The 17,483-nt window shown below is 37.9% G+C and overlaps 1 protein-coding gene across 15 annotated transcripts in view; it reads right to left on the reverse strand.

The window, feature by feature from the left end:
- The window catches only part of PCDH15 (protocadherin related 15), a 460,786-nt gene that overhangs the window by 169,143 nt on the left and 274,160 nt on the right, over positions 1-17,483 (reverse strand). For all 15 annotated transcript variants that reach the window (XM_061373834.1, XM_061373832.1, XM_061373828.1 and 12 more), the window contains 3 exons: positions 15,638-15,831; positions 9,609-9,741; positions 3,439-3,518 (listed from right to left, as the gene is read on the reverse strand). In XM_061373834.1, coding sequence (XP_061229818.1) covers positions 3,439-3,518; positions 9,609-9,741; positions 15,638-15,831 — 407 coding nt within the window. The remainder of the gene's footprint in view (positions 1-3,438; positions 3,519-9,608; positions 9,742-15,637; positions 15,832-17,483) is intronic.

A 17,483-nucleotide genomic window follows, 5' to 3' on the forward strand; every position in this document is an offset into this window, starting at 1 on the left:
TAACATAAATGTCTACAGCTATATATAGCTACCTATAAATATGTTATATAAAATATATACAATCAATATAGCTACATATCATTAAAATACATGTGTATGTATACATGTATGTGATTATACATACATAAATTATAAAATTATATACAGACATGACAAATTACATTCTATATATTTTTATTTACATACACATAGTAAAATACAGGTATATTTGCAATTTTAGCTACTTCCATTAGTGTTCTACCTGGACTACTAAGACTTTAATTAGACTAACAGTAATGTCTTGGCTTTGCATACATACATGGCCAACAAGAAAGCAGCGAGTTTAAAAGTGGTGGCATTTCCAGAAAGCCAACCTGTAATTTGTGTGTGACAAATTAGTAACACCGTGCACCTCATTTTTGCTTGCACTCTCATATACTGTCTTCTGCTGAGGAATATTCAGGTGACTGCAAGTAATATTACTGTTATATTACTAACGACCATTTAACTTCGAAACTACACTTTTTAAACTTAGAAGATGCTCAAACGGTAGTGATGCTACTGAGAAAGGCATTAACTTCCTTTGTGGGCTGTAGAAAAGTCAGATGTATTATTAACTGTCAAAATTGCTGAATTATGGTCTGTATTTTAACAATTCTCTTATTTCCAGGTGTTTCTGCAAATCAATTAGCTACCATAACAGATCATATGCATTTTTCAGCATTTGTCCAAGACACTGCAACAAAATATGAACAGAAAAATTTTTTAGGAAAGGACCAATGAATAAAACATTTAAAACTTATGTGGTAAAGTACTAAATATCAAAGTGGAGCTAAGAATAAAAAATTGACAGCAACTACAACTAATACTGTGTTTCTGACACTGACCTTTAGCTGCATATATCCATTTAAATTTCTCCACTATTTTTGCACTATCATACAACCTTTTTTATCTCCTCCTTCCTGCCACTTGGACAACTCCAATCTACAGCCTCCATTTCAATAGATGAACATCATTCAAGAAACATGATAATTTATAAAAACTTCCAGGTTTTATTCAAGGATTCTGATGTATTCACATTCATGTAATACCCCAACTTTTAGTCATCACTGTCCTTAGGGTATACAAGAAGGTACTGAATTACTACAGCTTATGCTCAGTTTGCATTGCCAAAGAGGAAGGAACAAAAGGATCCAGCAATCCGCACACTCACGATAAGAGATCTAGTAGGTAGATGTAAAACTGGTAATATTCAGTAACCATGATGCCAGTTAGGGAATTACACAGGGATTAACTGACGTGCTCTAGGATACAAGAAAATAATCCGGATGAGAAAGAGACAGAATCATGTTCATGGTCTCTGTCTTGGCTCTAAAGTGTTTAAAATGCATAAATGGAACGCTGAGATAAATTCCAGTAGCCTTAATATGCCACTCGCATTGACTATGCTTTGTTTAATATTAATCCTACTTTAATCTCCTATCAAGGCTTTTCAGCATCTAGAAAAAACGTGTAAAAGGCTGAAGAAAATTTTGCATGAACAATTTCCAAGGAGGGCGATGCAAGGAGGGCAGGAAGGAGAGAATCACAGAATCAACTAGGTTGGAAAAGACCCTTAAGATCACGAAGTCCAACCATTACCCCAGGATGCCAAGACCACCACTAAAGCTTATCACTGAGGGCCTCATCTATGTGGTTTTTGAACATTTAAAAACATTTTTCAGAGAACACTTCAAAGAGCTCTTCTTTTTATCAAGAGGCAACAGACCAAAAAGACAAACACACACCTAAGTTTGTGTCGAAATCCTCAATGTGCAGTGGTGCTCAGATGCATGTCAGGGGGACGTGAGGCTGGGGTATGTCAAGCTGCCCATGGTGGGCCACAGAGGCTCAGCAGGATGAAGGAGGACTCCCAGGCACCCCGCACAGTCCCTGGGAGGTGAAACCTGCAACTGCTTCAACACTACCCAACAACACTGGGGTATGCTGTACCTGAAACCTTCAGAGAGCAAACTGGACATTTCTTAGTTATTTTGAGACTGAATTCACAGCTGTGAATTCACATGCCACCTTTAACAGCTTGATTTCTGGCTATCGCCACACTGTTTACACCCAAGGCTGGACAATACAGGTGCTGCCTAGGATCCAACTTCTAGAATACCTTTACATCACAGGTTTGGAGGCCAGAAGTTGTCTTGAATTTGTAGACATTTTTCAAGTCTCTCTCTGGTATGGAGACTATCAGGATTTTTATGGTGCAGCGTTGACAGCATTGTGATAAGCATGAACAACCCAAAACAACTACCCACCGAGTGATCTCCCCCACTTCACAGCACCTCTTTTGTACCCAGGCACACTTATTATTCGAGTTCTAAAGTCAAAGACTGGGTCACACCAAGTTTCTCTGTTTCTATGGGGAGGATTGCTAACATCGCTTGTAGAAACCATACAAACCTGCACAGTGCTATAAATCCTAGTGCTCCCTTTGAGCTGATAAGCAAAGCATACCTTCCCTAATTTGCACTGAAAAATCCAGCCCTAAGCAATGAATAAAATCAGCACCTTAACATGATTTCTTGCTTTTGCCATCTCAGCAAAACAGTCTCCTCTCTAAGCTTTCCCTTTCATTGTCTGAGAGTCTTCATTGTTAGAGGGCCCAGCAATGTTGATCGACAAAAGAATCAGCATCTCTTGGGATGTTCAAGGTTTTTTTCATTTTGTTTCATAAGTGATTTGATTCTCTGTATATGGAAGATTAGTGAGTAATGTAGAACTTATTCAGAAAATACAGACCTGTTATAGTACAACCACCTCCTCATACCAAATTTGAACAATTTTTTACAATTACACCTGCACAATGAACAAATAAGCTCTAGATTATTTTTGTCCCATCATCTACCACAGGAAGTCAGCTAAGCACCCTCCCTTTCTCCTACAAAGAGAAAAGATACTTTGGCATGTAAATAATAGTTGCTTGGGTAAAATAAAGGAGGGAGTTGTGGGACAGGCACAGACCTACCTCGTGCTTATAATTTCATAACATAACCTTTCTAACTCTATTTAAGTCGGCATTCAATTTAAGAAAAACAGGCTTTACAACAAAAAACTTTCCACTGTAGACTACAACACTTGAAGGAAAGACGTTAAAAAAGAAAGCAAATGTCCCTAATGTTAGTCAAGAGCTGACAAGTATAAAGTTATTAATTAATCTCTGGTCACTATTTTGAATAGAATCTTTCCACCTCAGTGATTTTTACCTACAAAAGTGTTTAAAATAAACAGTCCCCTGTGAAAAACTCTAGAGTACAATATCATTTGCAGAGCTCTCATTAACGTCTAAGAGCCAATATACGGAACAGCTGAATAGATTCTGATTACAAGTCTTTCTTTAGCTCTCAGCCCACATTTTCACTTCACAGAAAAGTTACAAGTCCATTTTCTAAGGGTTTTTCCACTTACCTTTGAGAGAGATTAAAAACTTGTTGAGGATCTCCATTCTGAATGAGGTATCTTATAGGGTCACCCTCTCTATCAAAAGCCTTTAGGAAAAAAAAGGATAAAATTAAGTCAGTTACAAAGCCTCCTTTTTTTTCCTTCAGTTCATAAACTGGAAAATTAACTCCTGAAGTTCTCTTAAAGTTTTCTACAGGGACGACAAGAATCTGTTTGTAAGGCAACAGTGGGAATTACAGACGGGCTACTTAAGATAAAGCTGTAGCACATCAGAATTTTTATGATACATAGAAACAACAATATCCAGAACATAGACTTTCAAATTACTGCTAAAAATAAACACAGAGCACCAAAAGTATGAAATTCAGGCTTCATAGAATTACTTATATTTTTCTGAGTCTACAGACTGAATAGACTGAACTTTTTATTTCTTTTGTTCTTATTCTTCATTTCCACTTCTTTTTCTATTAGTTTATTAGAATCCCAGTACTTTTACTGATGCTCCATTGAGCAGTTTAGACATTGCAGCACTCACCCTCCATGGTAATTTGTTTCGAGGAGGGAGGAAGATGAGGATCAGGATGAGATGTTTGAGAATGACTATTAAAAGCATCAAAGAAAGTGTATTCCACCTACTAGATGACAGAAAAGCTTTTCAGAAGCCAAATAAACTGCTTTTGATGTTATGCTTCAGCTAACTTATTTACAAAAATGGCCATAAATATGCTATGCCATTGTAACTTTTTTCATCAAGTGTACACACACCTTTTCCCCAAAAAGACTATCAGGAGTTTTTCTGAGAAAATATTGTCTCTTTAACTGTCTCACAGTTACAACTATTTAGCATTACAAATCCAAAGTGATTAATCACGTTACCATAGGAAACCCAGTAAGTAAAGGGAGCCTACAAGAAACCTGGAGAGGCACCTTTTGCAAGGGCGTGTTGGGATAAAACAAGAGGGAATAGCTTTAAACTGAAAGAGGGTAGATTTAGATTAGATATAAAGAAGAAATCATTCAACATGAGGGTGGTGAGACACTGGAACTAGACAATCTTTCAGGTTCCTTTCAATCCCTAACCATTCTGTGACTCTATGAATCTATGATTCTGTGACAAACAATAAAGAAATGGCTAAAAGAATTGCAAGAAGGCCAGCCAACAAGTTCACAGAAAGACAAATAGGATTTACTAGGAGACAGAAAAAAAAGAAAAAAAAAAAAAAGAGTATTTTTGTGTTTCTCATCTTTCAACAAAAACCCTTTTTCTTATCTATTTTCTGTAAGCATTTGCTGTACACCACAGTTAAAGCTGTGTATCTTTGGTCTGACCATCTAAAGAGCAGTTCTTTAGAAAAAAAAAAAAAACAACCAACCAAACCCAAAAAACAAAACAAGAAAAAAACCCTCACACACACGTTAAGAACAGGAGCACAAACTATTCCAGCATGCAGGCAGAACAGAGGGTCTATTAAGAAACCAGCTTGCCTTAACCAAAGGAAGCATATAGAAAATAGTGGGTAAGGCAGATGAAGGGGCCAGTATAAAGAAAAAGCAAGAATAACTATATGAGGACAAAGTCAGAAAAAGTCAAGGCAAAACCGTACACAGAAACAGAAAAGCATACAAAGGATAACAAAGAAATGTTTAAATTACAGAGGAAAGCTCAGGAGAGTGGTACTTTGCCACAGTACAAAAGCAGAAAGTTTGATGTAGAGGTCAAAGAGCTAACAATTCTTGTATTTCAGCTGCAATCAAGCAGCAAACAAAATTAAGTGTGGCAACAAAGGGGTAAAAGCTCAGATGAGAATTGGGAAAAAATAAAGCAGAGAATAGGTACATAACTAGAGCATCTTTAAATCATCTGCTGAAATTAAAGCCTGATGAAATTCATCCTAGTGTATAAAAACATGGGCTGAAGCAATCTCAAAGCCATTAACAGTTTTCTCTGAAAACTCACAGAGGACAAACATGCTGAAGGGCAAACACCAGGTACATCTTTCACAGAGGAATAAGCCAGGAAATCACAGACCACACAGGTAAAGCCCAATTCCCAGAAAAGCACACATAATCAAATTACATATAAGTACCCACGATGACATTATGGAGATGGATAACACAAAGATAAATTTCTCAATACAAAGTATGTTGAAGCAATCAAATCTCATTTTACAAGACAACAGGTCTTGTATATAGGGAAAAGATGTGGATGTATTAATGCATCTAAGCCATAGCAAGGCTTTTCTCACTTTCTTATGTAACAATTTCATTTAAAAAGTTCAGACAACATGGTCTCTAAATAGATAATGGGCTTAATCAAGAATAAAGCTGATCATAAAAATTAAGGTCAGACAGCAGTTGGCAGCATTTAGTATTGACAAAATTCGAAAAGGTTGTGCATATTTCTTCCAGTACTGATCAATATTTTCATTAACAACATTAGTGACGGAATAAGAAATTTGTTTATTAAATCCATGAATGGCACCAAATGACAGGAGGTGCCAGCACATTAGAGGTTATGAGCAGAATTCAGATAGTCTTATGCTGATGATATTAATGGTTAGGAGATGACTCAATTAAAAAAAAACCAAACAAACAAACAAAAAAACCCTGAAAAAGTGTTAGCCAAGAATACAAGATTATACAAATACTGGATGCAGAAAATTGGACTAGTTGTCATCTCTGTGGACTATCACAGATTTTAGTTCATCAGAATCACATTGTTGCTTCTATCTTTAGTGGTCCTTTGTATTAATTTTACCTTACCTGAAGGTCATCCTGTCCTCACTTCATATTTGGGGGTATCTCAGATTTTTTTGTTTATGGTCTACATTCATTCATAATAAGTCAGGCAACTTTCAGAAAGACAGAAGGTAAAAGACTGGTTCTAGTTAATTTTCTTTTCCTATTTATGTCCAAGGAAAATGTACCCTTCAATCAACACACTTAAAAAATCACAAGGGAAAGTTTATCATTGTTTAAAAAAAAAATAAAGTAAATCAGTTTCTTCTAAAATGAAAGAACAGAAAGTTATTATGTACATAGGAAAAACACTGAAGATTGTACATGAGGAATAAGCAATCTATAACTACTGTTTTCCTGATCAATTGTATAGTGACTTCATAAATTGTACACTGATTTCATGTTGCCTCCGTGTTCAGCACATAACTGGACCATGATAATGATCTTATTTGTTTTGCAGACTCCCAGAAAAATTACACTATTTACATATTTTAATTAATAATGGCTGGCAGAACATGAAGCATAAACTCCTCCTAGGCATGCAATAAACTCCGAGGGTTATTTACAAATTAGTACTGTGGAGAACATTTAATATTGCATTCCTTAATCTCAAATGTTGTTAATTAAGACACCAGTCACAATCAACTGGGTACATCATAAAATAAATAATGGTATAAGAAAAAATATAACCTTCCATCATCTGTATGAAATATTTTAATGGAAAAGAAAAATGTAAATTTTATTTTTAGAACATGTATTTTAAAGTCTAATAGGCAAATTTAAACCAGCTGCATTTGCATTGACACTGGTGTTTTGAAGATATTCAGATTGGCTGACTCAGGAATATTTAAAATAAGTTGCTCCCAGTTTTTGTAATCCTTATGCTGTACGCGACACTAACAAAATATTATGAAGGGTCATAAAAGCATAACCTCTTAATCCTATGTATCAATAAAAACCTCAATACCTTTATTTCAAAACACTTCATGTATTGATAAGACTACTCATGAAATAAAAAGTCAGTGTGAAAGTTTACACATGAAAACACTTGTTAAATGTTTTAGGGCTGGTAATATGCCATAGTACCTATGGAACACAAGCAATACCTTAAACTATTGTTAAAATTCCTCAAAAGAAAACCCCAATATGACTAATGGGTAAGTTTCTGTTTGCCTGGAAAAGACAGCACAAGAGTTCATAAGATTAAAATACTCAGTTTCTGATTTTTTTAAAATGTTCCTTATTACACAGAGAATAAAAAAAAAGTGAACCCCAAAGTCTAATCCACACAAAGTTCTTTAATACAGATGGATGTATTAATGCAGAATGAGGCAGATGAACTTGCACAATAAAGACAATGCATCCATATTTCATGTTCAGGACCATCAGCCCTACAAGAGATATAGTCTTTGACAGTTCCCTGAGATGAAGCCATGCATCTCTGTGATTTAACAATTAAGTATTTTTCATAAACAGAATTTGGCTACCTAAAAATTCAATCATTCATAGCATACTGGTAATACATGATAAATTTATGTTGCAATAACAGTAAGTAAAAGATAACATTTTGTATGCATTTCCAAAGCTCTTAAAACTAACTGATGCATCTCACTCTTTCCCAAACAAAGTAAATTGTCATTTCTGGGGATTTGGGGCATATAGCAAGAGAACACCCACTGCTGCACCGCTAAAACGCTTACTAGTGACCGGGCAACGAGGATATGACCATTTATGACCATTTTGCATCCCCCCTGCCCTGCCTGGCATGAGCAGTCTTTTCCAGATTTAGTCAGCATAACTTACCAAGGTTCATTTGAAAAGGAAAACTCTGGGTAAAATGCTTGGGGTTTAGCAAAACCTTAAAGCAGACAGATTGTTTCAACAATGGGGTTCACTTTCTAACAACATTTAAATTGCATAAAATCCCTAAATACTAAAACCTGCTAATAGTTTTTCTGCCTCCAAAGATCACTTAGGCTTTCACCCATAGATTCCAGCACCTGTCAAGTAAACACAAGTGTTTCTGCTTCTCAGCATGCTCCTGGCTTGCATTACTCTTTGGGGTTTCTAAAATCAAGCATCTCCCTTCCAGTGAGGAAAAGGCTTCTGAACAGCATGGCTCCAATTCTGAACTCATTGCAGGCATTAAAGACATAACAGAAGTTAATTTTCAGCACTGAGCTAAATGACTCATCCTCCCTCAGCACAGGTGACTGTATCAGTTTAACCACACATAATAATCTTAATCTTTCATCAGCAAACAATTTTAGTAGAATTTTACCCATTCACCTGCATCAGTGACTCAATTAGAGCTCCTTTATTTCACACACTTTGGTTTCAACTTTTTTTTCTCTGTGCATTTACTGAATATGCAAAACACAGAGCCGTATGCTTCAGCTGTTCTAAACTAACCTAAAATCCACCAAGTTCAACATGTCTCAATAGAGCTACATTGACTTAAGGCAGATAAGACTTTGCTCTGTATGGTTTCTGTTTAGCTCAGGTATCTCCAGTCAGGTATTTCCAGTCTTCCCCCTTTGAATGGCTTTCCGTGAAGTTTGAATAACTCTGTGCTTACAGGAACCATGCTCAGGAGAGCATGCTGTACTGAGTTTTAGACTTCAGGCCATAACTATTTGACAATAATCCCTCTCCTGATCAATCTGATCCCTCTCCCCAAACATCTAGAGTTGCAATTTATCTACCTATTTTGCACAGCTGGCTTTCCAGGCATGTGGACAGAATGAAATGTCTAGGAAACAGCTTAGGAAACAGTAAATAAGCTAGCAGAAAGCTGGTAAGTTAATCATGCAACAGCCCGCAGAGAAGCAAGTGGGTTTGCAAACTATGTCAATGCAGCATTATTTAAAAAGCAATACTGGACTAATGTGCTTTCACTGTTTCCACTAGCAGAGCTATATTGTGTGGTCAGCTGTACAGGGACCTTTGCTTTTTGTTAGCCTGTTAACAGCAGTTATTACATACACTAAGGGGAGTAAATATCTTTAGATGCTTTTCAAATACAACAGGCTAAAGAAGGCTGAATGCCAAGAACCTTGTTGAAATTCCATGTGAATTAGGTGTGGGAGGTTCTAAGATCCTCTGGTTTGCTGGCAAACGTACATATAGAGATTTTAACATATGAAATCATGGGCCTTTCAAGTTTTAACCATTCATGGAATATATTTTCTTATGTACTTCAGTCCCATATGCAGCCTACAGTACCTTTCCAGGCACACTTAACACAAAAAAAGAACACACACAAATATCCAAGCGAGCACTTTTCCTATATGATCCATGTAAAAGAGGCTATTTATTACAGCTAAATGATTTTCAATACGTAGAAACTGTCGTTTCCCCATGTATGCAAGGACTGGCTTCTGGCATTGGTACAAACAGAAGGAATGTGGTAAAGGCTTACAGGGAAACATCTCTACCTGCAGGTTTAACAAAATGGCTCCAGTTCTCATGGCCTCACTGACTTCAAGGCTGTACATCAGCTGGGGAAAGCGGGGAGGGCTCTGGTTGTTAGGTGGAAGGACCTCAATGTAAACAGTAGTAATAGAGCTCCTGGAATGTGAGAATTAAAAAAAAATTAAAAAAATCAAAGTCAGTCAAAATCAATAAATCAACAAACACAAGGCAAACAACAATGTATTTACGTATTTTATCCATTGTGTGTTCTCTGGCTCTAACAATCTCCCCTTGCTCCTTTAAAAGCTTTAGAATGTATTTTTCATTCTGTATCAAAAATAAAGCAGGTTGCCACATTAACAGAAGAAAAGCTAAATGATTACTTTAAAAGTAGCCCTAGTGTTCTTTGAAAAAACCCAAAGGAGCAAGATTTCAGTGCACACTCCACATACAAAAGATCCATAATCCCCCTGGTGATATTGTGTCCTCTAGAAGAGCATGACAAATTCTAAGATGGTAACTCTGCCTGCCATGCACAATAACCACCCCTGGGGGACCCCTGCTATTGTTCAGTTTGTTACCTTTCTTTGAAAGAGAAGGAACAGAAAATATTGATGAAAAGGATAATGCTGGGAGAAGACACATCTCTTTAATAGGCTACATCAATACTGGGGTTCATACAAATAAAATCTAACCCACTTCAATCTAGTGAGTCACGGCAGTACAGGAAACTATAAAAAAACCTGGTAAACCCTTCAACTGCACTGAACCCCTAACCCAAATATACTGCAAGCAGCATTGCAGTTTGCAAGTTGAAGTCCCTTCTGCAAACACTGACACTCAGTACACACCCTGCGAAGACTATGTTGTCGACATACTTGCTATTCAGTTGCTCCAAACAGAGAAAGGGAGACAAAAGTCTCCCTGAACTTGAAAAACATTTAAGATGTAGCTTAAAGGGATCTTTATCCTGCATCTTTGCTCATTTGTCCCATCTGCCTTCTCTCCCATAGGTTAAACAGTACCCCTGCCCCCCCAAAAAATCCTGAGGAGAGCAAGTGTAACACAGGCACAGATTGCCTTTTGACAGAACTGGTAAATCTCAGGCTTTAGGGCTTCAGGAAAGGCACTGCTTCAAGAACAAAGGGATTTGTCCTAGATTTTGTCGTGTCCCATCCCCCCCCCTTCTTTCTTTTTTTTAGGGGGTGGAGGTGTGGGTAGGGAAAGGGCGTAAAGGAGGGGAGGGAAGAGAGAAAAGAAAAACATGAACACAGAATGAGGTGCTTCTTGCACGGCTAGAAAACAGCGCATTTTTAGAGGCTCCTCCCAGAAATTACCAGATACCTTCTGTGGTAAATGACAGAATTAATTATTACCAAAATGACACATCATTGATGGATATTTTTAATTAGCTGTACAGGATTCTGACCAGGCACGGTCACCACTGTGTTACAAATGCTTCCCATTGCCCTTTGCCAGTGGGTTTTATAGCTCCTCCCAGTGATCAGAGCTGCACAAGCCATCACTTCTACACCACCATGACAGATAGCTACTTTTTAGGGGCTGTGTCATGCAGTGTGCTGACCATTAAGAATCATCAACATCCCTGTCCAAAAAGACAAATCCCACCCATACGTAACTGCTGCAGAAGTAGCTGCTTCCTAGGGGCACATCCACACATGCAGCCCACAAGGCAGGGATTAAACTCAGCCAGGGACACTCCATCTTTTAACAGCTCAGCCACACATTTTGGCCAGCTTGGACACATACCGAATCCTGCTTTGTTGCTGCCTGCTTTGAACAGGAGACAGATGCATTTATCAATTGTGCTGCATGGAGTACTGAGGGATCTCTGTGAGGAGAAGCTGGGGCTCCCTAGGGTGGTCATGGCTGGTTTCAGCCATTTCAACAGGCCATGGCCAGGCACAGCCCAGCCTCTCAGCCCCTATAGTAATGACTGGGAAACAGATTTAAGAAAGGGAAAACACACCAAATGGGAGAACAAATGGGAGGGAAAAAAAAAAGTGTGAGAAACAGCCCTATGAGCACCAAGGAGGAGAAGAGGAGGTGCTTCAGGCAGCAGAGAAGAAAATCCCTTGTAGCCCATGGGGACACCTCAGTGGGCCAGGGAAAGATATGGAGGAGATACTGTGGAAGCTACCCTTGCCACAGCCAAGTGTTTTTGGAGCAAGTGCAGGATTCTCATCCATCTACAAATATAGATGAGGATCTTACTGCTTGGAACTTACATAATAGCCAGATCCTTATTTGATTTAATCAGACTTCAAACAAATGTATAGCTTGCACTGAAATGTATTAGTGAATGACTGAGCCTTCCTATCTATCATATCCTTGGGCATTTAAGCAGCTGAATTTGCGGTTTACAGAGTCAGTGAATATAAACAAAACCAGTGTAATCAGGGGAAGACAATTACAACTAAAGCCGATCTTTCTCTGTAAATTACCTCCTTATGAACTACAGCCAGTTAGCTGTCTTCTTGTCTGTTTTAAAATACTCCTTCATATTCCACAAATCTTAATGACGTTCCACACTTACATCCTCAGAGCAAACAAAATACCATCCTCAAATGCTCAACAACAGACACAATAAATTAATAGACAAAATATCACTTAAGCACTGGCTCTGCATATTTTCGTGGAATAGCTGCTGTCTGTGTATGATATACACATCCAAATAGTTGCAGTTTAGTGTGCATTTTTCTGCCACTGATAAGTATTTAATACAATATATTGTTATATACCATTTTTCCTGATCCTGCTATATCTTAATAATACCCAAGCTGATTTATTGTTTACCAAGCTCTAAAACAAAAAGGTTTCTGTTCACCACAAGAGTAAGCAATATTTTTTCCAAATCTTGAAGATGAGATCACAAAGTAAAGCACTAGTAATCTGCATACTAAAAGCACTATAATATTAAATGGCTACTTTTTCATTTCCAACCCATTTTTTATTAGCTCTTTGAAATTTTAGCCCAATCATTTTGTGTGCGTTATATGCAGCCCATTTAGGTGGCTGATAAAATCTACTTTGGCATGGGAAAGGAAAGGAGAAGAGTTAACCCTTTCTACAGCTGCAGTTGGTGTTTTAACACTGATGGGACAGGTTAATACCCTGAGAACAGAACAGAGTTCAGGAATTAAGCAGTCCTCACAACCTCCTATAAGCATGGAAATACGGCTTTTATTCTACACTAGCTAAATGGTAATGCAAGGAACACATGGTCAACAAGCCACTGAGATTGCATTCATGTGTCTCCTTTAACTCTGTGTGATTTCCACATACAACTGTATTATTTAACATATAACGAATATATTTATATACATGTAGACTAATATATCTTTGGGCAAACAATATCTCTATATGCAAGTCAAAAAGAAAGCATACTTTTCCACTATGCGGAATAATAATTTCATAATTGGGTAGTTTCTAGATTGGACTTGGTCTAGTAGATGACTGTTGTCACTGACATGCTTCCATTGTATAGGAATCTGAGGTCAACGGTGAAAAGGTTTAGGTCTGAAATGAAATGGATTTTAGAACTATTCTCATTTATTTCAAGAACAGAAACTGATAATCACTATATGCTTAACTACACCTTCAGTTCTAAAAAAAATAGACTTAAATATACTTAAAGTACTTAAGTGTATTTAAATGTACCTTAATAACTGAAATTAATGGTGCTTGCTATAGATAGAAACTTTAAGAATACTCAAAAAAATATCTTGCCTTGTGCACAGTCAACAGCCAAGAATTTAATGTGCCATACCACGCAAAAAAAAATACACAGAATGCATTGCAATTTAAATTTGTGTGCACAATGGCTACAGAGCTACATTTCCTAGCCAGGTTTAGTAGTCTGGTCTTGCTCCATGCATAAGCAAGGTGATAAATTCAAATCCTGCCAGTTAACACATTGTCTACAGTTAGCCTGGTATGTCCTGCATCAGAATCCAAATTTGGGAAAAAATCCTTAATATTTCAAATTACATCCAAATCCTTATTTTACAAGGCATACAACTTCCTGCCTGCTGAGATACATAATGGCTGGCTAGACCAAGCCCATTCCTAGAAGTCTCAAATACTGGTTACTGCCCCCAGGAAGGTGAATCACCTAACTTAATGTGACAACTTTGCATTAGAAGCAGCATGAATTTCATATAACCCCAACCGTGAGATACTAACCACCTCACAGCCAGAAGGAAGGAACTAAGGAGGTACAAACCAACAGTTTTAAGGATCTCAGAGCTGTAGCTCACATGATCTCTTCCTGACTTTTCTCTGTAAAACGACAAGAGCCTGCTTCAAGCACCACCAGCTCATTTCTGGTTTTCCAGCCTTACAGAAAGAACACTAAGAAGGCAGCAAAATTTTTTATCCAAATATTTTTTACCAGCTACTAAGTCTGGTTGTTCACATTCTTGCTCCACAGCACCTTTCTGAAGTTCCAGTGTCCTTCCCACCTCTTTCATCCCTGCTTTTTTAACCTTTACAGACATAAAGAACAGCTCTGGGCCCCAAATACAACTCAGGTCAAGGCCAGGCTGAACACAAGGCCACTTGCCCAAGCTATGGGAATACTGTATAGATGAAGTGTTTTTTTGAACACATTGAAAGCTATGAAGCAAATTACTTGGAATCCCATAAAAGGAGAGACAAGCAGAAATGACAGGAGAGCTTTTCTGCTTTTGAAGACTGCTGCAGTAAGGACATTTTCAGATGAGGAAGTACATGCTCCCAACATACATCATCAGAAGCATGTATTTTTAGACAATATAAAGATTTCTCAAACATAAAAGGAGCTGATAGCAATCAAAGCTGTATTGTAGGGGCTACTGTTGCTGGGGCCACACTGCTGGATTCTGAAGATCTCTGAAGTGGCATTATTGATTTTTGTCCTCCACTTTAAAACTATGCTAGCACTATACAAAAGCAAGTACATAATAATACACAATCTTCTCCTCAGCACTATTAACAGACTACTATCAGCTACCCTAAGAGACGACTTATCAAGAAAGCAAGCAAGAGGGGAAGAAGACTGTTCAGCCAGAAGACTGTTATCCAGTATTAGTTTTGTGAACCATCTAACAATCTGAATACTTCAGTTATTGGAAAACGTAATTACAAAATATGAACACAACAGTATGAGCTGCTTTATTGGAGACATGATAGAAGCAGCAGGTCCTGAAAGAAAAGATGCTTTTGTGTTATCTTTCATTTTCGCATTCCCCATTTGAAGAAAAGATAAAAGATTGTTCGAGATTTAAGTGCTGGAAACTACTGTCATCCTCTTTGACCAATAAGGTTGTCACATTATCAATACCAGCCCAAGAAAATGAGAGCTGCTTTTATGCACACACCCCTCATCCAACCCTCATGAAATTACATTTATGCACAATTGGCATATGCAGAAAACAAACTCAAAAGAACACAAGAGCGTCCTATTCCAACCATACTAAATGTGCAGGCTGCTCTTCCTTATTAGGTGGTAGTGAACAGAAATAATTCTGCTGATGGGAAATTAAATCTTAGTGGGGGCACTGCGCACCACTGGGACAGCTTGTCAAGTATGTCCACAGCATGCCAAGTCTGAATGAACTTGCACACCCCATAGCTGGAGAGCTCTTTCTGCTCAGCCCCAAATTGTTTGGGATCCTCTCTGCATCACAGCAAGCTGCATTCTGAACAAAACACATCTCCCTTCTCACTTGCTTTCTTCCCTACAGCACTTCACTTCAATTTCTTTTAACAAATGGACATGCACAATGACAGCACAACACGCAAACTTAAAAAACCCAGACCACTGCAAGTAAATTAAATAACAAAAACTGAATACTATATGGAAAATATAAATAAGGAACAAAAAGTGAAAGACTTCTAATATGAAATTTTTCCAAAATGTGATTCTTATACCAAACACAACATATTGAATTATGTTCCAGTGCAGATTTATAGACATAAGTGTGTGCCACACTTCTTATGTGCTTCTAAGAACTGATTAAAGCATTAGTTTCATTATAAGAAGAATTACCTTCTCTGTGCAGGAGGAGCACTATCAGATGCTTTTACAGTGAGAGCATAGGATTGCCCCACTGACAATACAACTCCTGGAGCAATGGTGATAAGGCCTGTTCGGTCATTGATGATGAAGTCTCCCTTATCCCCAGCCAAAATTTCATATACTATTTGTCCATTGGGTCCCTCGTCTGCATCTACAGCGGTGAGCTGCAATTCAAAACCAGAATGTCAGCATGCATGGTTCAGTGTTGTAGTTTAATAGGTTTTTGTAAGGCAACCCAGTAGGGGTAACTTGAACACCTGTACCATATGCAGTAATTCCTAACTACTGTATGACAAGGATACAATTTAAATAAAGGATAATAGGTTTAAAAACATCATGAAGCAGAGAAAAACTGCTTACCTAAAAATGCAAGCAAATTATTTTAAGAAAGACATGAATTATGAAAGCTAAGTAAGACCAAACTTATTCTCTGTGGATTTAAACTTATAAGACTTTCTATAAGGGGAGGGAAGAAGAGAGCTATTGTGTTGAAAGTATAACAAGAGGATTGTATTTAAATATCGAAAGTTCTCACCCCTCTCTACACTCTTCACACTGTCAGTCTTGTTTTTGCAGGAAATCCTAACATCTAGGGCTTATTCTACAAGCCCTCAGCATGTAGGACTGGAGAACAATGTCCGTACCACTCATCTGTGCACGTACCATAAAGGAAGCCAAGTGGAAGGGCAGCTTTCTCATATGGATACACACCTAGGAAACAGAACCATGCACATCACAGACGTGCAAGGTTCTTTCCACATGGGAACATGACAGTGCTTACCTGAAAGGCTGTGCTTGTGGAATCTCTACACAATCTCTCTACCAGGACTGTGACTACTCTTGCTTGTAGTATTTCTTTTATATAAGTGTATAATTTTGATTCTAAGCATGAGAAAAATCTAAGGCCTAATATTTTAGACCCATATTACAATGATAAACATAATGAAATGAGTGGGTTCTTATTCTGCCCTGGGAAAGGCACTGGGTTTATCCCACTTCTGTAGGGTGCCATGCTAAAATAAATATTTACACATGCAGACAGAAAATATGGCTCAGTGATCGTATTTGTTTGCTTTTAGCCAACTGCCAAGTACCAATGACTCTGACTGACGCACCATAAAGCAAATAACTAGAAATCTGAAATTTCAAATCAGACCTCTGCTGTGACAATCAGAAATATATGTTCGTGCCTCAGTCATGCTGGGTGACAGTCCCATGTCCTGGCTAAGCCCTTTCACCTCTTGCCTTAACTTACACATATATAGAATAACACAGGTTATTCTATATACAATCTATAATCACACAGCAAACTGCTCACAGTACCTATCACTTGATCTGTATTACAGTTAAAATTGCATCTTAATTATCACCATGTTCAGAAAACACAGAAAGAACACAGTATTCTGTTACATTTAGTCACCAAAGTACCACCGAACTGTACCAGTAGCTCTGGATTTTCTAAGGTGAATTTCTTCTTCCCATAGAGCACAAATAAAAGTGGTATGAGTAGTACTTGAACATCTAGGAGGCCACAGCTGCAGCAGGCAGTGGCAGCACTGCCTGTACACCCAGCTGCCTGGTACCAAGAGCAGACTAGTGGAAATGACAGTGAACAATGGCACGATGTGGTGCTGCTGCTCTCAGCTGCAGCTAAGGAAGTCTGAGGTGGGAAATGGCAAAGGGCACCATCAGGTACAGCAGCAGAGCCCCGTGTGATATAAAACCAATGAGAAATCCCAGCCAAGGAATGATTCCCTGCAGGGATCCTAAAGTGAGTATGAAAAAAATAATAGACTTGTAGGTTCTTGAAAGGTCT

The sequence above is a fragment of the Neopsephotus bourkii genome, unplaced genomic scaffold, assembly GCF_033783945.1.
Source record: "Neopsephotus bourkii isolate Nb327-2 ecotype Australia unplaced genomic scaffold, CSIRO-AGI_Nbou_v1 NB_1634, whole genome shotgun sequence".
Taxonomy (NCBI): Eukaryota; Metazoa; Chordata; class Aves; order Psittaciformes; family Psittacidae; genus Neopsephotus; species Neopsephotus bourkii.